Genomic DNA, 27,192 nt, shown 5'->3' on the forward strand with positions numbered 1-27,192 from the left:
GGTGATTTCTTTCTGTGGGGTTACTGTGACATGAAACTGTTAATAATCTACCAAACTCCTATCAATAGTGTTGATTGTTGAAGAACTGACAAACCGAATTGAAGATGTTTCTGCACAGATTAGAGCAGATCCAGATCACGGTTGTAGAATAGATAGGTTTGTACACTAATGGCTTGGGATGGCGACGCTTCTTTTCGATCCCTATATCCATGGAAAGGACACATACAGCTAGCGCCTCTACCTTGTCGAGCGGAAATCATTCTAGTTATTTTGGGGATTTTCGTTTACATTGCTTTATGAACAATACAAAATTTGTAAATGACATTTGATCGGAGTCGATAAATACGATTTCTTTTATTAATTACATCGGTTATAGACAGATGCCTATAGAGTTCTGTGTCCCTAAAACGTCAAAAACCAGGCGACGCGATCGGCAATTGGCGTCGCTGGCCAGGGATATGCAAATGTATGCTAGTGTATCAACCTATCTATTCTACAACCGTGATCCAGATATAGGTAATACCACAGTATGTAATTCACAGAACACAAGCATCTTCAAAAACTGATTCTCAGACAGTTTTATTATTTACTGCTTCATTTAAAAAATCATTTGAGAAAATTCACAGAGATAGTTACTTTTTTGGTTACTTACTTAGTAAAACTTATCAGAAATTCTGAACGGAGTTGGCAATTAATGGGTGTCATGAGGGTTTTGAGACAAATTTTAAAACAAAATATTGTATCAAGAATAGAATGCGTTCCTGGAATGAAGACACAAATTCCAAATATGAAGATATTGCGTGTCTGTTAATTGGCAAGTCTGGTTTACGACTGGAAAAATCATTCCTAAAGCAACGTATTAGTATTGCCAGCCAAAGGGGGAATGCAGCAAGCGTTTTTGGAGAGAGTGCCACAGTCTTCTAAGGTGGTAAATGAGGTACTTAACTTTTTAAGCAAATACAAGGCAACCTTTAATTGACAGAGGTCTGTTATCTTCAATGACACCCCATTTTGTCCTAATATATTGCATTATTTAGGTTTTGAACTGTGTTCAGATCAATGAATCTTGCGCATCCTGGGAATTATTCTTTGGAGATTAGCATCTTTTTTAGCTTATCACCCTTTAGCGAACACTTTTCTACTCAACAAACTCCAAAATTTTTCAATTTGTCGCTACTGACGGACTGACGCATAGAATATATCTGAGGTAGTGTCTTCTGCTAGTACAAATGGTATTTTTCACCTCCAACCGAGTCTGTTCAGTTCCAGTTGATTCTTGTACAACGCAAAATTATTTCGTTACTCCCACTGCTTTAATAAAATTTTACAGTTTTGTTAATACTTTTCTGTGTACGTTGTTATCTACAGATTCACCTCTGACATGCTCTGCGTCACTTTAGCCTCGGAAATGGTACACTACCAATTAAATAAATAAATCCTATTATTGATATTGTTACGAAAGAAACCCATACACCGCCCCGGTACGACGCCTATGGGTTCTAGTATGTACTATCACGGTCAAAAAAATTCAAATACCTAACCTGTTCATGTCATCGAGTTTTATTTAATTTCTCAATTGTATTTGTGAAATTTATTTTGTGTGGGCTTTAGAATGAACGCCTCTGATTTCCTGACGTCTTTTAACGTCAACGTGACAGAGAAATTCCACTTACAATTGAAAAATTAAATAAAACTCGATGACATAAGCAGGCTAGGTGTTTGAATTTTTTTGGCCGTGATGGTACAGCGATGATGACTCATCGGCCGGGCAGCGTTCGCTAACGAAAAGTCTGGAAGCGAAAGTAGCGATGGGCAACCCAGAAAAACCTCGAAGCGGCGTTCTCGATCCATCGAGAGGAACATAGTCGGGAACGAGGCTCATTCAGTTGATTCAGCCAACGAGTCGAGTCCAGTGATCCAGTGAATGTTGCGCCAAAATTACATAATCGCTGTGTAATTAGTCGTGTAAGTTTGAGTTGAGTTGATTTGAGTTAATCCAAGATTAATAATCGATTTTACGGAATATCTCCGGTCAGTTGGAGAAGAATTCTGAAGATTTCTCCTATCGAGACTAGAGCTCGGATTGCAGCACTTGAGGACAAGATCAGGGCTATGCTTTCAAAAATGGGCGAACAAATGAACGCAAAAATGGAAAAAATGGACACAAGAAGTAAAGAAATGATAGAAGAAATGAGCGCAAGAATGGAGAAAATGGGCCTGTCTAATTTGCAGAGCACAGTTTATCTTGCAGACTAGGGGTTAAAAATACTGCAATCAAGTCGAAACTCGACATTTGCTTATTTCTCAATACGAAGATTATTGATACAAAATTTCAACCCGTTCGGAGAAACTCTTAAAAACCACCCCCAAAACAACCTTGCAGACTGGGGCTTAAAAATATTCCAATCAAGTCAAAATAAATTTCTTCTTATTGACAAATTAAGAAATATCGAGTTTTGACTTTATTGGAGCATTTTTAACCCCCAGTCTGCAAGGTGATTTTTGAGGGTTTGTTCAAATAGGCTGAAATTTTGTATCGATAATCCTCATCCGTATTGAGAAACTAGCGAATGGCAAATTTTGACTTGATTAGAGTATTTTTAAGCCTCAGTCTGCAAGGTTGTTAAAATATTCGCTAATTTCTCAATACGAGGATTATCGATACAAAATTTCAGCCTATTCGAAGAAACCCTCAAAAATCACCCCCAAAACAACCTTGCAGACTGGGGGTTAAAAATGCTCCAATCAGGTCAAAACTCCAATCACCCTCAAAACAACCTTGCAGACTGGAGGTTAAAATGCTCCAATCAAGTCAAAACTCGATATTTCTTAATCTGTCAATACGAAGATTGTTGATACAAAATTTCAACCCGTGCAGACAAATCGTTAAAAACTACCCCCAAAACAACCTTGCAGACTGAGGCTTAAAAATACTCTAATCAAGTCAAAATTTGCCATTCGCTAGTTTCTCAATACGGATGAGGATTATCGATACAAAATTTCAGCCTATTTGAACAAACCCTCAAAAATCACCTTGCAGACTGGGGGTTAAGAATGCTCCAATAAAGTCAAAACTCGATATTTCTTAATTTGTCAATACGAAGATTGTTGATACAAAATTTCAACCCGTGCAGACAAATCGTTAAAAACTACCCCCAAAACAACCTTGCAGACTGGGGCTTAAAAATACTCTAATCAAGTCAAAATTTGACATTCGCTAGTTTTTCAATACGAGGATTATTGATGCAAAATTTCAGCCCATTCGGAGAAACCTTCAAAAATCACCCCCAAAATAACCTTGCTGACTGGGGGTTAAAAATGCTCCAATCGAAACTTAGTGTTTAGTTTTTACCTATGCGCGAAGTGATAATACAAAAAAAAACAGCCTTTTTTAAGCTGCTCTTAACAAGTACCCCAAAGCAATCTTTCATAATGGAGCTTAAAAATACTCCAATTGAGTCGAAAGTTACCACTTGCTGAGTTCTTTACACAAAAAATTATCATGTTAAAGTTTAGTCAGCTTGAAGCAACTTATAAAAATGATTGATAGTTCACATTCATTTAAAGTACAAGTAGCAGAAAAATTTTAGACACATGTAAAGAGTACATATTTCTAAAGTAGGTGCGCACCATAGAGGTACAATGAGAGGAGGGAAGATAGAGGTAGTCCTCCGAGAAACTGATTGTTCCAGTGGCGTGCTCGAAAGCGTTTGCGGGATACTAGAGATAAAACAAAAATATTTTCATAAGAAAGCGTATAAAAGCAGCAGCAGCAAATTTACTTGAGTTGTTAATTGGTTAAGATTCGTTGCGACGGTCGTCGTGTTATCTCCACCTTCGCGCAAACCGAGCTAATTCCTACAACTGTGGCATCACCTAATGATCTTAATATGCATTGTTAATTATGAAAAATATTCTTTTGTTACCTTTTATAACTTTATTTTAATGTATATACACTGACCGGCAAAAAAACCGATCACCCTGAAAAATTTCGCAAAACCAAACTTTAAAAATTATTAATTTAACTAGTGATCGTTATTTCATTAAAGAACTATTCACTATTGACACATGATGTATAAATTAGCAAAAAAAAAGAAGACAAACAAACACAGAATTAAATTTAATTTAACAAAATAACAGAAACAGAGCGACAATTTGAGAGACAGAAAAAGAGCTAAATGTTTAAAACATACAGCATCGCAGTAGAGATAATTCTCAGATGTTGGCAGCTATTGAGAATTTATCATTTTTTGAACAATCGTGTGGTTGTGCTGGGCGATGAAAAATATTTTACGTTTGCCTATTCAGAGATGGAAGGATGCATTTTATACAAACAGTATAGAAGAAATTACAAATAAAATGAAGTCGAAGACAAAGTTTGAAGATAAAATTTTGGTTTGATGGGCTATATTTTCGGCTGGCGGTTCAGCACCATTCATTGGCCGTATTAGAAGTGACGCGGTCAATACATAACAATATATGGGAACACCATAATAACGAGGATGTAATATTTTGGCCAGATTTAGCAAGATGCCATTATATTACAATGTCCAGGGATTGGTTAGAAAGAAATAATATAAATTTTGTACCTAAGATAATCCCCCCATAGTACCCCCAGTGCGAACAATTGAAAACAAAATTTGGGCAATACTAAGTAGAAAGGTTTACAACAACGGCTGGTAAGAAGAACAAATTACCAGAAAGTTAGAGAAATGGACGTGGACACCATCCAAAGTAAGACCTATATATGAAGACAATTTTGCGTCGTATTGAATATAACGGATCTTTATCTGTTTTCCTATTAATAATAATTAATTAAGGAATTGGCACTTTTCTGGGTTCTTTTTGAAATTCAAATAAAATTAAGTTTGAACTTCCCAAGTATTATTAATTTAAACTTTCTCTCAAAACGCCTTTTTTTACGTTAGGTTTCTCAGAAGTTAAAAATGTCTCTAATTTTCTTTAAAATATCTTTAAGATTTTGTTCCCTATGAATTTTAAATTTTTTCTTCTGGACACCACTTTGTATTTTTTGACTGATGATGAAAGTGTAATTATACCTCAAAGAACTCAAAACCAGCATATAGTATGTACTGAATGAACCAAGTTAACAGCAAAAATGACGTGTACAAACACACCCTAAAATGAGAAACTGGACGAAAAAATGTCGAACTTATGCATTCTTACATAGTAGCAGCTGATTATTATCTAATAGTGATAAACATGAACTCAAATTATCGCAATTCACGTATCTATAACAAATACTCCTATACTTATTCGTAATTTATATATTTTTTAAATTTAAATATTAATAAATTAATTAAATTAACAATAAAATAATAAAAAAATTAATTAAAAAAACTAAATTAAATTTAAATAATAACATAATTTTTTGAAGTGATTCGTTAGGGACCCTGAGCTTTTAGGGCGATCGCTGGGTAGCCGGACGAGCCAGTCCGACCAGTGATCTAATAGTAGAGAGAGATCACTGAGTCGGACGCTGTTTTAATCCCTAGTCTGTTTCTTTTAAGGATTTCTCCGAATGCATTGAAATTTTGTGTTAACACTCCTCGTTTTGATAAATAAGCAAATGTCGAGTTTTGACTTGACTGAAGTATTTTTAACCCTTATTCTCCGAATAGGCGGAAATTTTGCATCAATAATCTCCGTATTGAAAAACAAACGAATGTCAAATTTTGACTTGATTCGAGTATTTTTAGGCTCCAGTCTGCAAGTTTGTTGTGGGGGTAGTTTTTAACGGTTTCTCCAAACGGATCGAAGTTTTTAATCAACAATCTTGGTATTGAGAAATAAGCAAATATCGAGTTTTAACTTGATTGAAGCATTTTTAACCCCCAGTCTGCAAGATAAACTGTGGTCTGCAAATTAGAAAAGCCTGGAGAAAATGGACGAAAAAATTGACGCAAGAAACAAGACAATATACGAGAAGATGGACACAAGAGACGAGAAAATGAACGCAAAAAAGAAGAAATGAACGAAATGATGGATGCAAGAGATGAAAGAATGAACGAAACAATGGATATTATAGACGTGAACATAAATAAGCAAATCAGCCTAACTGAAAAATTCCAGAAGGAAGTAGAAGCAAACAAGAATGAAATAGAGGAAATCAAAGAAAAAATGAAGGACCTAAAAATAAATTTAGAAAATATGGAAAATATTGTCGGACGAAATATGATCTAAATGGAGCATCGGTTAAAAAGTGAGTTAGAGAAATAATGGAAGATCGAACGAAAAATATAGAAGATAGAATAGAGAAAATAAAATTCGATTTCTAAAGAATTGCAGTGGACATAGCAAGTCCTTTCCCGGTGACCCTGGACGGAAATAAGTACATAATGGTCGTCAGCGATTACTTCAGCAAATGGCCCCAAGCTTATGCTATACGGAACCAAGAAACCACGACGGTTGCAACAACGCTGATTGACAATTAGATCAGCAGGTTTGGGGTCCCAATGGAACATGATTCAAACCAAGGCAGAAACTTTGTGTCAAACCTATTCCAAAGGGTTATTGAAGTACTAGGGATACGAAAGACACGGACTAACTACACCGTTGCACCCGCAGTCAAATGGAATGGTAGAACGGTTCAATCGTACCATGGGAGAACATCTTTCGAAGGTGGTGGCCGAACATCACAAAGATTGAGATCGACACCTACCATTGTTCCTACTGGCTTACCAATCAGCTGTCCATGACACGACGGGTCAGACACCGGTACGCATAGTTTTCGGAAGAGAACTTCGTCTTCCTTGTGACATCTTGTTCGGCTCCCCGAATGAAGAACCAAAGGAGAAACTGCTGAATGTTCATGAAACGGTACGCCACAAGATCCGGGTGGCGAGTGACATAATGAAAACACGCTACAACCTTAAGGGTAACTCAGCAGGATTCCAGATAGGGGATTTGGTATGGCTTTATAATCCCTGAAGAAGGAAAGATTGTTGCCTGAAGTTGTCACCAGATTGGGAAGGTCCATATACTGTCGTGACGAGAATCAACGATGTCGGTTATAGGATTCGACGACGACCGAAGACGAAAATAAAGATCGTCTATTTAGACCCGAATCGTACTACATATCAGACAAACAAATATCCAGATTCCACACATTTACCGAATATTTACAATTTATGATAATCATTTCAAATACATAAATGGAGATGTTTATTTTTATTTTACTTATTTATTTTATTTATGTAGTTTTTAACAGGCCGAGGCCCAGTTGTAGGAAACGGGACGTACACAAAAACCCGCAGGCTTGTTACTTTGAATTTTTAAATAATGAAAATTTGCGCTTCCATCTGTCACTGAATTACAATTTAAAGGTTTTATTTCCAATGGTCTCTTAAAATTTCTGTTTCGAGGTCGATAATGTAGTTTCCTCGTATTTAAATTTATAGTTTGACATTTTTCGGAGTGCCATTTTTGAAAATGAGTTCTTCACGCAGTCCCAGGGGAAGTTTGAACCACAACCAGAATCCACCTCCTGTCGCAACGAATGGCAACAACGATCCCCGACACAGTTTAAACCAAGACGGAGGTTCACGACGAAGTGCACAAGAAGATGAGAGTCCCAAGCAAAGTTTGAAAGAAGAGCAAGGTCAACAAACGAGTCCCCACCCAAGTTCTGAAGGAGGGAAAGGTTTACGTGAGAGTGTTTCCGAGGAGCCTCACCAGCCCGCAACCAATTTGTCGGCGCTTTGGGAAGAAGATGAGCCGGCTGAAGAACTATCGGATCAGTTTCCGTCTGGGACTTCAACAATCGAAGATGAGGAAGAATTACTTGATTCTTTAATTAAACCTCCGTCTATAGATTATGATGAGCCCAAAAGTGCGTGTGCTCTTCTAGGTAAAGTGCTAGAAGAAGGTGACACAGCAGGTTACCTAAGAGACTCTCTGCAAGATAGCGTCGAATCGATATCTTCCGGGCTGAAAATAGCGGGACAGATTATGTCCGAAATTTTTAAGAAATCCACCAAGCCTAAACCAAGAAGGAAAATGAAGAAACCTATAATGAAGAGCGGTTGGATGCGCATAAGTGACGTGATTCCTAATTTCGATATTAGTAAGTTTATTGATTGGTTATACGTATGAAAACAGAGAATATCACGATTTACTTAAATAGCAATATTTACAAAATTTAGAAAAATAATTGATCGTAACAAGCGCCCTTTACAGATGACGAAATCTTCAAGAATATTATGTTCAGTGAAAATCTGTTGGTAAGTACTTTTGATGCGAGTCAACCGCAGCCCGTTCCTGTTGGTGGGTTGTGTCTTGACATTCAGCGAGCAAGTGGAGGCCCTCTCAAGTACCAAAACAAAAAGACTAGAGGAGATTTCTTGTTTCCTAAATTTCTTGTTCATTTGTCGTCACAACTTGATTATATGGGGCACAATGGGGGCTCGAGGATTACGGCGTGGGTGGACAGAGACTTGCAGACTCTGGAAGAGAAAAGAAGAGAGTAAGTTTAACACATTATTCGCACTTCATTCTCGTAAACTCATATCGCATTCGCTATTTTTTCATTGGCTGCAACCTAACTAAATTGAACTGTTAAGATACCTACATGTGGACGAATACCTAGATCAGCAAATCCTCTACGTAAACTCCCAAGAAAACTTTTACTACTTGAGACACGATAAAAATAAGGACATGTTTTACAGTCCAAAAAAGGCGAGGAATTTGATTTGTGAAGGTTCCAACTTTATCTTGATGAGGTATTTAGCCATGACGAAATTTGTCGGTACTTTTGAAACCACTACGCTATACATCGACGGAAGCCTCTGCAGAAATATTTATGTAAATATCTCCCACTCTAAGTTCTTTTGAAACATGTTTAACACTTTCAATTCAATTCTAGGAATGCAAAGGTCCCTCTAGCGGTGTAGTCAACAATAAAAAATTAGACGTTTGTAAAATCTACCGGACAATAATAGAGGAATGCGGAATTGAGCACAGATGTATCGCTCTCATGACTCTGAACGGCCAAATCCTGAAACAGGAATGGCAGTTGTGCGACTACCTTTTGCAATTAAATCCTTTGATCCAGATACGCGACGACAGACTATCGGGAATCCCATTGGAATTCCAAACGGACGATATGCAACTACTCTCGTTATATTTAGACTCTAAAGTAAGTTGAAATGGTTACAGTTTCCCACAAAGTAACAAACGATTCTGTTCCCTGCTGGGGATTTTTTGACAAAAGTGCTTGTTTAGGGTACTAAAGGAAGTTTTTTTAGGTTTCTAAGGCAAAACATATTCAAAATTACATGGAAGATCATCCGGAAATCAAAGCTATGTTGTCTGATTATGTGCAAACTATTCTTCACCTTAAACCGGAGGACGTTTTCGAATTTACCGCCAAGTATTTTCTGTCGTTCACTCCTGCTCTCTTGCCACAGAGCGAGTACTTCGAAGCTCCGCACGATGCGTACGACGAGGATGATTACGAGTTTTGGAAATATCTGTGATTATATACTATAGTATTTTATTTAAAGAAAATATCGTTTTCTTTGCATAAATGTGTATATTTTTTAAACTTGACATCCCAAATATCGCTTTAAAGGTAATTTGATTGCATAAAGGCATTATCTCTGGAGTTAACAAGAATGAACATCATCAACTGATAAGCTATGGAATGTGGCAAGAATCGATTGAAGAAACGTGAAGGTAGTTTTGTTCATGCGAGTACACACAATTGACCCTTTTCCTGTAAGATCGTAAAACTTCCATCGTGACTTTCCGTGCGCACGCATCTTCAAAACCACGTTGGAAATAGTATCCGGCACTCCGGCAGCAGAGCAAAGGCCTGTGACCACAGTATAGACAACAGTCAGTATGGACAACTCGTGTCGGCACCTTTGATCTTTTTGACCCGAATTTTAAGCCGTCATCGGTGGTCGTTGTCCAAAATATTTCTAGATGTCGCCACCTAATTTAAAAAGGATCACAAACGCTTTATTTTAAAATTGATTCGTGTACACAATTTACTACACTTTGTGCAAATGAATTTTTGGAAAAGACTTAAAAATAGTGTAATAACAATAACATTTTATAACTAGTTGATCTTAGAAACCACACAGTCTATTATAATAAATAATTAATTAAGCGCCCTATAACAGGGATGCCATGTTGAAATTTAGATGTGGCCCGCTTCTCTGATTACGATTTTACGTTTCATTAATTTCTTTTTCATGATGGCTGTAAATGGTTGTAAAATTCAACTTTATTAAAAAATGCTAATATATGTACATTTAATTTTTTTACAAAAAAAAAAAAAACAGTAAACAATGGTCCTATGAAAACGTGAACAACGCTTTTTAAAATGTCTGTATGAAAGTTACACTTAACTGCAATAATTACACCGGAAGATCAGCCTTAAATCATCAAAACCAATGCAACTAAACTGCCAAATTTCAAATATTTCACAATTCGCATTAACGTCACTAGATAACAAAAGTACCGCAGTTCAATGTCCCAATGTGTAAGAAAGAGAAGTACCTTGCGTTGCGCGCCCTCATACGGTCACAAGACAAAGGACCACCCATGAAAACGGGTCAGTAAAAACAGCGAGTTGTCTCTACTGATTGATATCTATACTGTGCTGTGACAACAAACCGCTTTGACAGAATGCAACCGGCTACACATGCGTAATCTGTCGCTCATTGGTTAATTTTAACTTGGCGCTCCAAAAATCTGACTTCGCCTGCGCGTAGTTGTCTCACTCTGTATCATTGGAATTTATATAATGTCTACTCACTTTGCTTACAGGAAAAGGGTCAATTAAATCTTGACATCTGTCTAACACAAGTTGGTAGTAACTGGTGTTGGTAAAGCAAATATTATCGAAAAAAGCAAGCAGTTATTTAAAACTAAAGCCGCTTTTGTACGTTTTTTACTTCCCGAGTGTAAGTCAAGGAAGTATTGTAATAGGGTCCATCGAGCGCGCCTGGTTACTTCCATGTTTTCGCGACGTTTCATGACCCCCAGAGTTTCCGTCTGTCTGTCTGCAATCGATTTTTATTAGACAGATAACTCCGAAACCACTGAATCAATTGTTGTCAAATTTTGTATGTTCATAAGAATATCATGTATATGGTAAACTACTGACTAAAATTCTTCACCAACAATTTGATAACGTCGTTTCAAATTTTTTTAGTAAACGTCATTTAAATTTTATAAAATAACATAGTCCTATATTTGCGGTTTATGAATCGGCCTTGATTTTTAACTTCCCGAACGTAAGCTAAGGAACTATAGTAACCGATGTCATCAGATGAATGCTACTTTTATGTTTTCTCAACGTTTCATGACCCCTACAGTACGGAAAAAGTAGTATTATGTTTCCGTTTGTCTGGTGTCTGTATCCAATTATATTAGACACGTAATCTCGAAAACTGCTGAACCGATTGTTGTCAAATTTTGTATGTATATTAGAAATATCATGTAGATGGTTAAATGCTAACCAAAATTTGGCTAAACACACCCATCAACAATTTGGTGACGTTATTTCAATGAATTGTATTTTAAAATGATTAGAATATTATACAAAAATATACTCCTATAGTTGTAGTATACGAATCCGCTTTCAGTTTTTTCGCTAAACTTCCAATTCTTCGCAAAAACAATTGCACGATATAATGTTATAAATATTACTATCACGAGATATATGAGCTCGTCGCTCAGTGGCTCAGTAGCTTACTCAACGAACCGGTGACATTGTGTCGTGAGTTCGATACCGAACTGAACGCTTTCCTTCTTTTTTTTCTTGCACTGGTAACGCGCTGTGACAACTTTTCTTTTCTGCTGTGACTAGTATTATCCATCTTGATGGCGTCATCACAAATTTTTTATTGGTCAAATTAAAAACGAGTCAGTTACCCCATTTTCTCGAGAATGTGAGAAAACGCACGTCTTCATATAATAATGATAAAATAAGAATTATAATGTTCATAACATTTTGTTCAATTGTGGTTTAATTAATAGTTTTAGTCCTTTGTTTTGAGAAGACAAAGTCATTCAAATGAATAGAGAAATATGTATTTTGCAATTACGCTCCGCCCCTCGGTCTAACAACGAATGAAAAATTCATCACAATTGACATCGGAGCGGGTGGGTGGGGCTTAATCTTTGTTTTTTTGTTTTAATAGATAGAATTTTCTTTTAACAACACGATAGTTAAACATGTTTTCAGTTTCTTGTTGGGAAAAGATAAGCACCGCCCACCCACCCCTTCTCAATTGTGATGAAAATTTTATTCATCGTGAACTGAAGGGTGGAGTTTAGTTGCAAAAACCTCATTTCTCTACAAGAAATTACCATATGAAATACTCGTATGTTTTTAAAAGGGTAATTTTTTTTTTAGAGAAATATTGATGTTACAAATAAACTCCGCCCTTCGGTCTGATTAGCAATGAAAAACTCATTACAATTGAGATCGGGACGGGTGGGTGAGGCTTAATTTTTGTTTTTAATATATAGTTTTCTTTCAACAACAGGATAGTTAAACATATTGTCAGTTTCTTATTGGGAAAAGAAGACTTTGTATATTAAGAAAAAATGGACCAAACATAAGCCCCGCCCACCCACCCCTTCTCAATTGTGATGAATGCTTTATTCATCTGAGCTGAAGGGCGGAGTTTAGTTGCTAAATCTTCATTTCTCTACAAGAAATTATCGTATGAAATATGTTTTTAAAAGAGTAGAATTTTCTAGAGAAATAGGAGTAATATGTTACAATTAAACTCCGCCCCTTGTCTGATTACAAATGAAAAACTCATTACAATTAAGATCGGGGCGGGTGGGTGGGGTTAATCTTTGTTTTTTTTTTCTTTATATACATAATTTTTTTTCAACAGTTTTTTGCTCCAAAGAACAAGAGATATAATAAAAAACATCAAGTCAATTTATTATTCAATAATTTTGGATTGTATTGCTAATGCAGGTCACGTAGAATCACTTGTACTTTCTCGTTTTTCGCGAAAAATTGAAAAATCTACAAATTGAAAACTCGTGAAATTTCAAATCGAAAAACTGCAAAATCTAAAAACTGAAACGTCCAAGAGTTCTAAAAATTGAAACGTCCAAAAGTTGGAAAATCGGAAAACTGGAAAATTTAAAACTAAAAACTCGAAATGATATCGTAAAATTAAAGAAAAAAAAAAAAATAAAATAAAAAAAAAATGCAAATTGAAAAACTGACGAAACAAAAAATTGACAAATTGTAAAAACAAAGAAAATTGCAAATGGAAAAATTAAAAATTGAAAACTCGAGAAACTCAGATCGAAAAATGCAAAATCTAGAAATTGAATTGAAAAGTTGAAAAATTGAAAAATTAAATTTAAACTTCAAAACTCGAAAAAATGAAAGAACAAAAACAATGAAAAATTCAGGAAAAAATTCAAGCCAAATAAGCTGCGGGAACGTTATTTACGCCACTGGTTTTTACTTTATAGGGTTTATCAGAAAACAAAAACTCGCAAAAAATGATAATTTTTTAGAGAAATGGGATTTATTTGCCTGCACTTCAGGGGCGACGGGAGTTCTGTTGAAATAACCTTCGATATTTTGGGCCCCCCAAATGTATTTTTTTAAAAATGTGAAACCTTCTCGGAGGTTCTAATTGTCTTTTTACTTCCCGAGCGTAAGCAAAGGAAGTATTGTAATCGAGTCCGTCGCCCGACTCTCTACTTTTACGTTTTCTCGACCTTTCATGACCCCTCGAGTACGAAGAAATAGGTCTCCCGTTTTCGACTGTCTGTCTGTCTGGCGTCTCGGATTTTTATTAGACAGGTAATCTCTGAAAGTACTGGGCCGATTGCTGTCAAATTTTGTTTTATATTAGGAATATCACGTAGATGGTAAAACTCTAACTAAAATTTGTCTAATCATCCGCACAATAATGTGATGACGTCACTTCAAAATTGTACATAGTAAATGAGTTTTAAGTAGTAGTAGTTTATGACTCTGTATTGAGTTTTTACCCGAATGTCCAGATTGGGGAAAAAAAATCAAAATTATAAAACAACATTTTGCAATTTAAATTTGAATCTGCAAAACCATAAGCATGATAAATGTTTACTTAAAAAATATATATTTAATGCGTGAATTTATTTCATTGATTTAATCAGGAATTAGAAAACCGAATGCTTTGAAATCTTAAAGAAGTTTTAAAGTTATTCATAAGCATGGTAAATTTTTGATCAAAATGTATTTGCTCATCCCCCCTAAAAAATTGGTGACGCCACCTCTGAACAAATCTTTAATATGCTAAGTTTGATGAGTTTATTGTGATTTATCACTGCATTAATATTTTTTAGATTTGCTTATACGGAGTGTCTCAAAAAAAATCAATGAATGAGTCAATTTATATTATTGATTAAATCAAGAATTGCAAAACTGAATACTTTGAAATCTTGCAGACGTTTTGAAGTTATTGTACGCAGAGTTATAAAAAAAATAAAATTTGCAAAATCAAATCTTATAAGTCAATAAAAAAATTGACTACTTTTCTTTTGTGTTGTGACTAGTATTATCCATGTTGATGCCGTCATCACAATTTTTTTATTGGTCAAATTAAGAACAAGTCACCCCATTTTCTCGAAAATGTGAACAATACGGACGTCTTCATATAACAATGATAAATAAGAATTGTAATATTCAGAACATTTTGTTCGATTCTGGTTTAATTCATACTTTCAGTCCTTTGTACTCTGTATATGTTGTGGTGTCCTGAATTTAAAATTTAAATTTAGCGCTGAGGAAAAAAAACAACCTTGCGAAACCGTATTTGAAAAATTAAAGCCAAGAAAAAGCATTGAATAATGTAGGCAATCACCAGTGCATGTTCATCCTGTAGGTTGGTAGTTGATAATACAGACAGGAAGCAGTCTGAAAGCGTCCTGCAGTGAAAACACAGTCAAATTGGTACGTAATTTTCTTTGTACATCTGCCATAGGGCAACTGTTTAAATAAAATGAATCACATTCAACGCCACAGTCCTCATTCAACAAGTGTAATTAGTGTAATATCAGTTTATTTTTTTATAGTGATTTTCTAATCTAAAATATGTAAAACTTTTTAAAATTAATTGTGTATGGTTACAGTATAATGTAACAACAATAGTGTATCTAAACACATGATATAGATCTTGATCTTCTGGATGTTTTTACTTAAGTTATTACATTATCTACCCTTCATAAATAACTTCTCCTAGAACACTTGATCGACTTTAGACTAATCTTAACCGTTGATTCATTTTGAGAGAAAGGACCTTGAAAATTATAATCAGTTAAATTAATATCATCATGGACTGGAAATGGGAGGTGCATTTTATATTTATTTTGTATTAAATATATTAAAGTGTTATTTTTTTGATCCGAATTATCTTTTCACAGCTTGAATTTGAACATTTATTCTCGAATTACATAATATCATATTAAGAGATTTTTTAATGAACTTTGGGGTTCTTTTATTCTTACCTTAACTGATTTAGCTTAGCCTAGTTTATGTTACATATATACACTAACAAACCTTACTCTATCTTTTACTTACTTCTTTATTTGGTGTCTAATGGGTAACAAATTCCACATCTGCTTATAATTTTCGGCATACAGTGTTCATGGAAGGCATGTTTACAATTGAAAACTGTTATATTGGTAGTACGCGATGGGTCTTTCTCAATGACCATACGATGGCAAGCCCCACAAACCATTTCCTCCGAAACGGACAGACCTTTCTGTTGAGTTCGGACAAGTTTTCGCAACAGATTGAAATAATCGGAGACTAGGATTTTTTGACAGCCTTCTTGGACAGATACCTATAAATTAAAACATCAAAAATATAATCATTGGTCGCTGAATTCGCTATACTCTCTTTAAAGATCCACCAACACCGCATTTAACCTCAAAAAACAATTACGTAAAGCACCCACACAAATCAAGATGGTGGACCTTCAGTGGGTGAACACGCAGTATATATTTTTATACACACCTGAAGATTATACTGATACAACATTTTAACTAAAGAGTGTTTTAGCCCTGGCACTTGCATGCCATTTTTGATTTTTTGTACTAAAACGGTTGGGTCAACGTAAGTTCCGATACTTTGTAAAAGGAAATTGACGAACTCTGCAAAATCATAATTCCAGTGTAATAATAAAGATAATAATAATCGACTCACCAGGTTTGTCTAACGAATGATTGATTAAATTATTCCATAAATCAGGATCATCGTGTTCCTGACAAAACGAAATCGCCTGCTGCATATCTTTCAGTTCATTAATAATTAGGTGTAAAGCCTCCTCAATGTTGCCCATTCTACCCAACAAATAGACCATCTCCGGATAAAATTTCTCTTTTTTGCAAATATCTAGGGCTTCTTGTATGGGATAATGATCACTTTTTTTCAAAAACGGAAGCAGTTTTTCCCGCGCGAAAATCGCGTACAGCTTCACCAACTCCCTGTGGTACTTCCCCTTTGGGTTCTTCTTGTCGTATTCGTCTAAAAACTAAACCGCGGCTTTAACGTTTTCGGTTGTAGTTTTTAACGCACCCTGTATAAATGTAGTTCCGTTGGGCGCAGCTTCTCTACTATTTTATCAGTGGAGATGGTGTTTTTATCCAAAAGCAGAGCAATGGTTTGCTTGTGGTCTAGTTCCATGAGGTCGATGAGCATATCCTGGATTACACCATATAAATTGTGTTTTTGGATTAGTGTGAACACATCTTTGTGTTTTAATCTAGGGAATTTTATGTTGTTTGACGTTATGTTGGACGGTTAGGGTTACTTACTTGAGGTACATAGATAAGCTTTTGTCATAACGTTGAAGGAAACTGTAAAGGATTGCTAATGCTTCCAGGTAAAGGTTTTTGTCGATTTCGCAGACGAGCAAGTGCTCCAAAACGGCGTTTATCACAGCTGAAACGTTGTAGAGCTTCGGATTCCATTCTTTGACCAGGCTGAGGAAACCCTGAAAGGAATGTTTTTGATTTTATAAGTTCATGTTTAATTCAGTAGTTCAGTAGAAGCCAAGTTTAATAACAAATTTATCATATTTTCTCGAGCTGTCTTGACCTCTAAAGTACGAAAAAAGTGGTCTCCCGTTTCCGTCCGGCTGTCTGTCTGGTGTCTGTATCCATTTTTATTAGACAAATAATCTACGAAACTACTGGACCGATTGTTGTCATATTTTGTATGTGTATTAGGAATATCATGTAGATGCTAAACGCTAAATAAAATTTAGCTTAATCATCCCCACCACCAATAGGATGACGTCATCTACAAAAGTTATAATAAAAAAATAAAATACTCCTGCACTTGTGGTGTGTGAATCCGTGTCGAATTTAGACACACTGAATTTTTGAAAAAAATTAAAAACTGAATAATATTTGGCAATATTTGCAAAACCGATTGCTCTGAAATCTTGTAAATATTTTAAGGTTATCGTAATCATGGTAAATTGTCAAGCAAAATTTACCCCCCCCCCCCCCCCATATGCAAAAGATGATTCATCGTTGCATTAAGTTTTTTTCTTATACAGGGTGACTCATATAAAATTAATAAATAAGTCAATTTATTTTATTGATTCAATCGGAAACGGCCCACTCCATTTTCTCGAAAATTTTGGAATACAGTTCTGTTATCATTAGTATTACACTGCACCTGTCCAAAGTGATATACGTGTCCTTGCAAAAATGTTGATGAAAAAATAAAATTCGCATAATCAATTTTATTTTTACTTCGATTTTCCAAGTTTTCGATGTTTTTAACTTTGGGACTTTCCAAATTTTCGATTTCTTGATTTTTTACTTTTTCAATTTTTCAGTCCTTCAATATTTGGAATTTTTAAAATTTGTATATTTCAGATTTTTGATGTTTCGATTTTTCGGTTTTTCAATTTTTCTACTTCTCGATTTGTCCATCTTTCGGGTTTTCGATTTTTTGATTTTCTAATTTTTCAATGTTGCAGTTTTTATTTTCCAATTTTTCGTCATTTCAATTATGGAATTTTTCAATTTCTAGATGCTTTCAGTAATTCGATTCTTCAATTTTCCGATTTTGAATTTTTTAATTTCTCGGCTTTTTGATTTTTAAATTTTAAATTTTTTCAATTTTCGATTTTTTGATCTTTCGATTTCTCGATTATTCAGTTTTTTGAATTTTTATTTTTTTTTTTAAATTTAGATATTTCGATTTTTCTATTTTCTAATTTCTCGGCTTTTCGATTTCTCAATTTTTCAGTTCTTCGATATTTCTATTTTTCAATTTTTCGAATTTTTAAATTTTTGGTTTTCCAGTTCATTGATTTTCCAATTTTTAAAGTTTACATTTTTCGATTTTACTATTTTTTGATTCGATTTCTTGATATCTTGCTTTTATGATTTTTAAAATTTTTTCACTTTTCGATTTATGGATCTCTCGATTTTTCAGGTTTCAGATTTCTTAATTTTCCACAGTTCAGTTTTGGAAATTTCGACTTTTCGATTTTTAAATTCCTGGATTATGTAATTTTTTGGTTTGTAAAATTTTTGATTTTGTGTTTATCAAATTTTTTGATTTTGAAATTTTTCGATTTTTCTGTTTTTCGATTTAACTAGATTCCGATTTTTCAATATTTATTTCAATTTACCACTTTTTTTTATTTTAAATTGTTCAGTTTTTTTAAGTTTTCCACTGTGGACTATTTCGAGTTTCCAATTTTTCGATTATTCGACTTCTCAACTTTTCGATTTATTGATTTCTCAATCTTTTGATGTTTCATTTCTCGATGTTTTAATTTTTCGGTTTTTCGATTTTCGGCTCTCTAATTTTCCGATTTTTCATTTCTTGATTTCCCAATTTTTCGGTATTTTCGTTTTGGAATTGTTGTTTCTCGATTTAAGTTTTTCGATTCTCCAATTTTCCGACTTTTTAAATTTTAAATATTTAAATTTTTCGACTTTTCAATTATCTGATCTTCCGATTTTTAAATTTTTCAATTTTACAATTTTTCGGCATTTTCGTTTTGGTATTTTTCAGTTTTTTATTTTTCAAATTTTTAAATTTTACATTTTTCGATTTTTATGATTTTTCGACTTTTCAATTTTTCATGCTTTCGATTTCTCAGTTTTTCGATAATAATTCAAGTTCGGGAATTTTTCAATTTCTGGATTTTTGGGGTTCCGAATTTTCGGTTTTGCAATTTTCGATTTGTTGGGCTGCACTTTAGAGACGAGGGAAGTTCTGTCGAAATAACCTTCGACCAATTTTTTAAATATTTTATACATAGACATTAAGAAAAATAGATTTACCTAACTTTTTTTGTAGGAAAAAAAAACGATAATTATTATTCCTAAGATTAACTATAGGCTTTAATAATTCTGCTGAAAACAAGTAAAAACCTTTTTTGGTAATTTTTGCAACACCGAAAATAAAGTAACAAAAAACAATTTTTTTATGTTTCGATTTGTCGAGTTTTTAATTTTTCAATTTTAAATATTTTAGATTTTTCGATTCTTCGATTTTTCAGTACGTCAATATTTCTATTTTCAATTTCTGATTTTAAAATTTATGATTTTTAATTTTTCGATTCTTTAATTTTTCTTCAATTTTTCAAATTCTCGATTTTTAACTTTTTCAAGTCTACGATTTAAAATTTTTCAAGTTTTTAATTTTTTCTCGAGTTTTCGATTTTTCGATATTTTAAAATTTCAATTTTTGAAAGTTTAAAATTGTATGTTTTTCAGATTTTTGATGTCTCGGTTTCCGATTTTTCGGTTTTTCAATTTTCCGATTTTAAAATTTTTGATTTAAATTTTTCAATGTTTTATTTTCCAATTTTTCGGTTTATCGTTTTTTTTTTTCAATTTTTAACTTCTCGATTTTTCGACTTTTCAATTTTCCGATTTTTCAATTTTTCGCCATTTTCGTTTTGGAATTTTTCGGTTTCTCGATTTATCAGTTTATCGATTCTCCAATTTTTCGTTTTTTTCATGTTTCGATTTTTCGACTTTTCAGTTTTTCGAATTTTTAAACTTTTGGTTTTCCAGTTTATTGTTTTTTAATTTTTAAAATTTTACATTTTTCGGTTTTATTATTTCTTATTCGATTTCCTGATATTTTGGTTTTACGATTTTTAAAAATTTTTCACTGTTCGATTTTTAGATTTCTCGATTTTTCAGGTTTTAGATTTCTTAATTTCCCACAGTTCGTTTTGGGAATTTCGACTTTTCGATTTTTATCATTAATCATAATTCCTATCATTAATTGTTAAGTTAAGTTGAGTGGTTTTGATTAAGTTTAATATTTTCATACATGTAATTGTCCTATTAATGGAACATTATATTCTGTTGGACAATAAATTTTATCTTATCTTATTTTTTAGATTTATGGATTTTTCGATATTTTAACTTTTCGATTTTTGATGTTTCAATTGCTCGATCTTTCGATTCTTCGATTTTTCGGTTTTTCAATTTCTCGATTTGTAAAATTTTTAATTTTTGATTATCAAATTTTTTTATTTTTAAATTTTTCGATTTTTCTGTTTTTTGGTTTAACGAGAAACCGATTTTTCAATATTTATTTCAATTTTTCAGTTTACCGCGTTTTTTAATCTTAAATTGTTCATTTTTTTAACTTTTCGATTTTGGACCATTTCCTCCTATTTTTCGACTTTTCGGCTTTTCGATTCTAGAACGTAAACTATTTCAATTTTTCGTTTTTTTGATGTTTCGATTTCTCGGTTTTTCAGTTTTTCGATATTTTAATTTTTCAGTTTTTGAAATTTTAGATTTTTTAGTTTATTGATTTTTCAATTTTTCGAATTTTAAAATTTTTATAATTATTCGACTTTTCAATTTTTAGATTTCTCGATTTTTCATGTTTTCGATTTCTCAGTTTTTCGATAATTCAAGTTTGGGAACTTTTCAATTTCTGGATTTCTCAATTTTTCTATGTTTTAATTCATCGATTTTTTGATGTTGACTTTTTTTTTGTAAAAGTCAAAACCGGATATTATATTAAGATATAAGCTATAGGCTTTAATAATTCTGCCCAAAACAAATAAAAAACTTTTTTGGTAATTTTTGCAACACCGTAAATAAGTAATAAAAAACAAGGAAAAATTTACTTAAAAAAAAAAAGTTTTCTGATCTTCAAGAAGTTAAAACTGGATACAATTTTTTAATGTATGGTTTTCAAACCAATTAATTAAAAAATAATTACTCAGTCTGTTATAAAAAAAATTATTGATACTTGCCTTAGCGTCCAACTTGAGAAATTCATACAAAATCATTTCATAAATGTGCGGATTCAGTTTAGATTCTAAAGTACGAGGAATGTACGGACTCACAGACCTAAAACTTTGCAATCAGTTCCCACAGTATCCACAAAAATAAAAACAACCTTAATTGATGAACTGTTGCGAATTTGTAAATCTGGTCTTCCCAAGTGTTTGAATCTTTTCCGAAGATTTTCATGCACAATTTCCCAGCAGAGTCGTACATTTCCCTACTTAACAAGTGATCCAGATAATCTATACCAACTGATTGGACTGTATGCCTATGTATATGTCGACTATCATTCTGCATTAAAATATCAAGAGCGTCTTCGAATTTACTAAAATACACAATTAAATAAAACATTTTCAACAACAAAAAAATAACAAACTTGTGCTGAATAAACCACTGAATTCTATCATCTAAATCATATGGACTAGCGATAACTACATCTCTTGGAGCAACGATAAAAAATCTATTTTCGTCAATTAAAACATCCAAGTGGTAATCATTAACAGTGTACTCTTCATATCCTCGAAGTGATAAACTATCAGTACAAACATCCGAATAATCGTTATCTCTATATTCAACTATGTACAACTGCGGACGCAAAGACTTCTGGTTTTCATCTAACTCTTTGGGAAAACCTAGTAGGACTAATTGGTGATCTAGAGGAGCTATGCCACATATGTAAAACTCAGTTTTGAACGTAGAAACTGGATCTACTAAATACTCCGGAAGGTCTCTATTAACCAACTCATAATTACTCCGCCTCCGTATCACACAAACTCTTACGGTATCCACCCACCCAATCAAAAGGGTGCGACTATCAGCCCATCGCAAGTTACATCGGAACTTGTCAATGGAAATCCCTGGGTGTTCCTCCCATTTAATTAAACCAAGAGAGCATCTTGCTGTAATATCATAAACTCTAACTCCTATGTTACTGCTCCACGCGATAAAGTTCTCCCCCCAACATAAACTCCTCACTAATCCCTCGCTTTCACAGAGAACTGTTGGTTTCAAGCTACCCAGGAATGTACGTTCGTAGAGGGTTAATTTGTCATCTCCTGTGATAAAGCGTCTATTTGCTCCATATTTGTAATACATCGGATCCAACGCGACAGTTTTCACTAACCGTCCTACGTTCAAGTGGAGGCTGTTTTCTTTTGAAAATAGTCCATGAATGAAGACTTTCCCATCATCCGAACAAGTGGCAATATATTCTCCACTCCCGTCTATGCAAATTTGGTTAACTCCGACCGTGTGGGGGCGCAGTTCTTTGCTTTTTATACTGTTGCCTTGGTGGTCGAGCAGGTGGATGACGCCCCAATGGGACCCTATGCATACAAACTAAGGGAGACTTAATCGGAATCATGGCTACATAAAATTTACCTTCGGATGGACACCTATGCAGGTGGCAGACGATGTTAAAAGAATGTTCTGGAGGTCATTGGAGAGACGTACGTACTTCAACTTGGGCTCGATTTCATCTTCCAAACTTTCGGTGTCACTAGTGTCCTGAAATATAACCTCAAAATTCGTGCACGAATTTTGTGTAAAATTTACGTCTGAGGGGCCGTTACTTACATTAACGCTCGGTTCAGACATTGTTTTTGTTATTATTGTGGAATATTTTCATTTTTGGAACGATGAATCATTGACAAGTGACATTTCGTAATCATGACAGTTGTGTCAGGTTGTGCCAACCAGTAGATAGTAGTGATAATTTTTGTTATAAATTACGCTAAGGGCTAGTTCAGACTTAATTTTTTATTGTTATACTGAAACAATGGACGTACATCCATGTGTAGAAATAAGTGTAACGAATAAATTATACAGAAATATTGATTCTCAAATGTCACACTAGTTGGCAACCCTTACGCCCACAACATAACCTAATTTTTAAGTCTGCAGCATTTCCCTGTTTACAAAATGTTAACAACGTACTTAAACACGCTACCTTACACAAAATTCGTACTAATAGAGGGTGAGTCACCCCTTTGGTTCTTATTTTATCCCTTACTGTAATTTTGTTTGTCTAGATTCAGTGACAGCTAAAGGTGGCGAAATTCTAGAATACTTACTCAAAAATCATGAGAATAAACAAGATTATCGCACCCATTTGTTCGTATTTGAGCGTAACTTTAATCAAATTAAGAATAAGCATCCTGGTAGCGAATGTCATGACTTTACAAGCGATCTACGCAATTGGATGTCTTTGACTACATCGGATATGGAAACTGTGATTTCAAACCTTGAGGAGAATTGCGTGGTTGTTATTGATTCGTTGGTACACGTTTTATACAGGTATGGATTATTGGGGGCATATCAAACTTTCACTGATATTAAAAATAAGAAAAGTAAGTTGTACAGCGAATTTTGTGTGGTTGGTAATTGTGGGGATTTTAGATGTTCAACAGATTATTACAGTGTTGCATACAGATTTGTTAGAAGATCGGGATAAAGTCATTCAGTATTTCCAACACTTGTCGACATTACATATGGAATTGCAACCTAAAAGAGTCTTATACACGTATAAAAAAAGTCAACGGAAGATTATTAAACAGGTTTTATTCTGAGTTAATGTGCATAACAACCAATAACTGAAACGTTGTAGCTTGAGGAGTATTACTGTGATTCTGGCAAATTTATAACACAGCCAATTAAGAAACCAGACAAGGATGTTATTCGTGAAACTGTTGAACAAATCAATCCAGAAAACATGTCAACGTTTAAAATAGGACTTTCAGAGAAGGATAAAGAGTCAAGGAGTAATTTAGTTTTGCCTTATTTGCCAAAGTAAGTAAAGCTATTAGTCCCAATGATATTGTCATTTTTTTTTAATTGTTGCCACACTAAGAAAGCAAAAGTTACTACTGTCACTCTTACTGATGAGTGAACATATGTGAAAAAAATTGGTCATACTTATACTTATTTTAAGCATCATCTGTTCATAATTTATGTAACGTTACAGGGAAACTAACAGTTCTGATGGAAAAATCCATTACGCGTTCGACGATATAGACGATTGGGATGAAGAAGACCCTGATGATGATCTTGATATTTAGTTTATATGGTTGTTGGTAAATAAATATATTATTATTTTTATTATTATTATTATTAATATTATTATGAGTAATCCCTCAACAGGCTGAGAGCCCAATTACTGAGGAATAAAAACTAGAAAATAAAGGCAAAAACAACTAAGTAAATATATAGTTAGACACTGAAAAACTGCTTAATTTTTGCTGGCGAAGTACTAAAAATATATCAATTTCCGATTCCACCTCTCTATAGTTTTGAAGCATTTGATAAACCAGAGACGATTTCAATATGTTTGTTCTTGGGACAGGCATATGCAACAAAAAATATGATCTTAAACCTGGTTTTAGCACACGTAGCTTTAGGATCTTAAGAAGATCTTCACATTTGATATGATAATTTAAAATATTATGTAACATTAAGATAGAACCTGCTTTTCGCCTGCAGACCAAACTCTGATAGCCAAATCTACGTAACAGTATATCATTTGGAATTTCTCTTGTAGGGTAAACACCATCACAGATATATGACAAGAATTTTAAGAATCGACGCTGCGTTTTTTCCAACAGAGAAATGTAGGTTTGATAAAAAGGGCTCCATACCACCGACGCATACTCCAAGACGGATCTGACGTATGATAAAAAGAGAAGCCTTAGAACATCAAGGTCTTTAAATTCCGTCGCGTTGCGAACAACAAACCTTAATGATTTATGCGCCGTTGTCGAGAAAACCTCATAGTGTTCGTGGAAACTTAATTCAGCATCATATGTGACACCCAAGTCACATACATAATCAGGGCGTTGCAGGACTCTTTGATCCAAGACGTAGTTGTATACAACATTTGAAAGTTTAATCGAATATGACTTGACGATGCATTTATCGGCGTTTAACAGCAAATTGTTTTTTTTTCGACCATAGCAACACACGATTCAAGTTGTCTTGCAGACGAATACAATCCAAAGATGATTGTACGCGAAAAAAGATTTTCAAATCATCTGCATAAAGCAAGGAAGGAACGTCCAAAACATCTATAATGTCATTGATATACATTATAAACAACAATGGTTCCAAGACCGAGCCCTGCGGTACACCAGATGTCTGTGGAAACTGACGTGAGGAGCAACTGTTACAAAATACATACTGATATCTGTTGCTTAGATAAGATTTAAAGACACTAAGCAAACCGTCGGAAAAGCCAAAACTCTCCAGTTTTTGCAGTAGAATACGATGATCAGTGCGATCAAAACCCTTGCTAAAATCCAAATAAATGCAATCAACTTGAAGATGTTTGTCAAACATTTCTGAGATATATTGTGTCTTGATCATCAAATTCGTGACAGTCGACCTTCCTTTAATGAAACCATGCTGCATCGGTGACAAGTGCTGCGAAACATGCGAAAAGATGCGAGCATGCATTACAAATTCAAACACTTTAGCAAAGTTGTTGATGAAAGCAATTGGCCTATATTCACTGATTTCCGCAGTGCTTCATTTTTTATGAATAGGTAAAGTCCTAGATAACTTCCATTTGTCAGGAAATTTTGAATTACTCAGAATCAAATTGAATATAACTGTTAGTGGAGGAGCTAAAATTATGCCACAGTCTTTCACAAAGAATGACGGAATCTCATCGGGCCCAGCGGTTAACGTCGGCTTTAGTTTCTTGATGGCTGTAAGCACTTCAGACTCGTTAATTTTTCTAACATTTAATATATTTTGATTTAACGCACTCACAAGATCACTATCAACAGACGTATTCAATGAGGTGCCACTAACAGAATGAAAAGACCTGGCAAAAAATGCGCAAACGCATCAGCAATGTGTTGAAGGTTGGAAAGTTTGTTATCATTGTAAACCATATTAGCTGGAATACATGCATGATTCGATTTATTTTTAATAAACGTCCAAAACTTTTTTGGATCTCTCTTAATATCAGAAGTGATATTTTGCAAATATTCTTTGTAGGAAGTTCGAATTAAGAGTTTTACAGTGGCGCGTATGCTTTTTAAGGCATTGTAGGATTCCGTTGTTTTATTTCGTTTATATTTTTGCCACGCTTTCTCCTTTAGTTTTAAGTTAGAAATAATGTGTCCATTATTAGGATAAGGCCTTGAAGGTTTTCTCTTAATAGGTACAAATGAAGAAAATAAGGGTTCTAATTTTTTATATAAGTTATCAACAACCTTGTTTACATCAACACTCGCGTCAAGAAAAGAGAAGTCAGTATTCAACATAGACTCATACAATGAGGAAAGATCAGCTTTCCTGAAATTACGGGATCCACCACAAATGCCAGAAGGGTTGCCACCTTTACTAGTTTTTTAGGAGGACAAATCGGCACACAACGCTGGATGATATGAATCCTCAGTGCTTAAAATTTCAACAGGGTTAGAAACAAAACAATGAAAATTAGAAAACACAAGGTCAAGGAGACGATTATCACGATTTAGGTCACCATTCCATTGCGTAAGATTAAAAAATTCCGCAAAGTTAATGCAGGCATTGATAGCGTTATTTGATGTACCTCCCATCTTAGAGAAACTATAGAACTGGGAGATATTTATATCGCCTATAACAATTAAGTTAGCACTGAATAATTGGTTAATGGAAGATAGACATTCAAAAAGACGAGCATAATCATCAACTACGGCAGAAGGAGGTATATACAAGACAATTACAAATACCGATTTATACATTAGTCTAACCCTAGCAATTAAAATGTCAATATGCCTGATCTCATCAAAGCCAGAATTAAGCGAGTAAGGATCAATAGTAGTTTCAATTAGAAGATGCTTTTTAGCAGCAATCAGTACTCCTCCACCTCGACTAGTGTCCGTTGCTGCAAGATCACGATCCTTACGATAG

At 34.1% G+C, this 27,192-nt stretch overlaps 3 protein-coding genes across 6 annotated transcripts; 2 read left to right on the forward strand and 1 right to left on the reverse strand.

Moving 5' to 3' along the window:
* The first annotated feature begins 917 nt into the window (after positions 1-917).
* Positions 918-9,548, forward strand: LOC135139046 (ciliogenesis-associated TTC17-interacting protein-like). 2 transcript variants are annotated; one of them, XM_064069130.1, is made up of 6 exons: positions 918-937; positions 7,470-8,086; positions 8,200-8,485; positions 8,583-8,823; positions 8,885-9,157; positions 9,267-9,548. In XM_064069130.1, exons 1-6 carry the CDS (start codon positions 933-935, stop codon positions 9,495-9,497), a joined length of 1,653 nt encoding a protein of 550 aa, XP_063925200.1. In that variant the 5' UTR covers positions 918-932; the 3' UTR covers positions 9,498-9,548. The 2 variants fall into 2 exon arrangements, with proteins under 2 accessions (XP_063925200.1, XP_063925199.1); XM_064069129.1 differs by lacking the exon at positions 918-937 and having other exon boundaries at positions 7,372-8,086.
* Positions 8,076-22,987, reverse strand: LOC135139045 (vacuolar protein sorting-associated protein 41 homolog). Of its 3 annotated transcripts, none has more exons than XM_064069128.1 (11): positions 22,873-22,987; positions 22,678-22,803; positions 21,674-22,635; positions 21,410-21,622; positions 21,264-21,360; positions 16,819-16,997; positions 16,580-16,766; positions 16,208-16,535; positions 16,019-16,155; positions 15,581-15,845; positions 8,076-8,465 (listed from the first exon to the last, which is right to left on the reverse strand). In XM_064069128.1, the coding sequence occupies exons 1-10, from the start codon at positions 22,891-22,893 to the stop codon at positions 15,585-15,587; spliced, it is 2,511 nt and encodes an 836-aa protein (XP_063925198.1). In that variant the 5' UTR covers positions 22,894-22,987; the 3' UTR covers positions 8,076-8,465; positions 15,581-15,584. The 3 variants fall into 3 exon arrangements, with proteins under 3 accessions (XP_063925198.1, XP_063925197.1, XP_063925196.1); XM_064069127.1 differs by having other exon boundaries at positions 22,678-22,815; XM_064069126.1 differs by having other exon boundaries at positions 22,678-22,987.
* A 41-nt stretch (positions 22,988-23,028) lies between these two features.
* LOC135139047 (elongator complex protein 5) lies at positions 23,029-24,393 on the forward strand. The gene is made up of 5 exons (XM_064069131.1): positions 23,029-23,272; positions 23,328-23,645; positions 23,695-23,852; positions 23,903-24,084; positions 24,260-24,393. Exons 1-5 carry the CDS (start codon positions 23,218-23,220, stop codon positions 24,351-24,353), a joined length of 807 nt encoding a protein of 268 aa, XP_063925201.1. The 5' UTR covers positions 23,029-23,217; the 3' UTR covers positions 24,354-24,393.
* The last annotated feature ends 2,799 nt before the right edge of the window (positions 24,394-27,192 follow it).

The sequence above is a fragment of the Zophobas morio genome, unplaced genomic scaffold, assembly GCF_036711695.1.
Source record: "Zophobas morio isolate AGI-343-1 ecotype UQ-CSIRO unplaced genomic scaffold, CSIRO_AGI_Zmor_V1 ptg000030l, whole genome shotgun sequence".
In the NCBI taxonomy this organism is placed as follows: Eukaryota; Metazoa; Arthropoda; class Insecta; order Coleoptera; family Tenebrionidae; genus Zophobas; species Zophobas morio.

What these genes read in the sequence shown, in the direction of transcription:
- LOC135139046 (XM_064069129.1), top strand. Translation starts at nt 7,453, where the DNA reads ATGAGTTCTTCACGCAGTCCCAGGGGAAGTTTGAACCACAACCAGAAT. An exon ending in CTGGAAGAGAAAAGAAGAGA is followed by an intron (nt 8,486 to 8,582) that starts GTAAGTTTAACA and finishes TGAACTGTTAAG; the next exon opens with ATACCTACATGTGGACGAAT. An exon ending in GCCTCTGCAGAAATATTTAT is followed by an intron (nt 8,824 to 8,884) that starts GTAAATATCTCC and finishes ATTCAATTCTAG; the next exon opens with GAATGCAAAGGTCCCTCTAG.
- LOC135139045 (XM_064069126.1), bottom strand. Translation starts at nt 22,893, where the DNA reads ATGTCTGAACCGAGCGTTAATGTAAGTAACGGCCCCTCAGACGTAAAT. An exon ending in GCATAGGTGTCCATCCGAAG is followed by an intron (nt 22,636 to 22,677) that starts GTAAATTTTATG and finishes AGTCTCCCTTAG; the next exon opens with TTTGTATGCATAGGGTCCCA. An exon ending in AGCTTATCTATGTACCTCAA is followed by an intron (nt 16,767 to 16,818) that starts GTAAGTAACCCT and finishes AAAATTCCCTAG; the next exon opens with ATTAAAACACAAAGATGTGT.
- LOC135139047 (XM_064069131.1), top strand. Translation starts at nt 23,218, where the DNA reads ATGTTAACAACGTACTTAAACACGCTACCTTACACAAAATTCGTACTA. An exon ending in TGATATTAAAAATAAGAAAA is followed by an intron (nt 23,646 to 23,694) that starts GTAAGTTGTACA and finishes TGGGGATTTTAG; the next exon opens with ATGTTCAACAGATTATTACA. An exon ending in AACGGAAGATTATTAAACAG is followed by an intron (nt 23,853 to 23,902) that starts GTTTTATTCTGA and finishes GAAACGTTGTAG; the next exon opens with CTTGAGGAGTATTACTGTGA.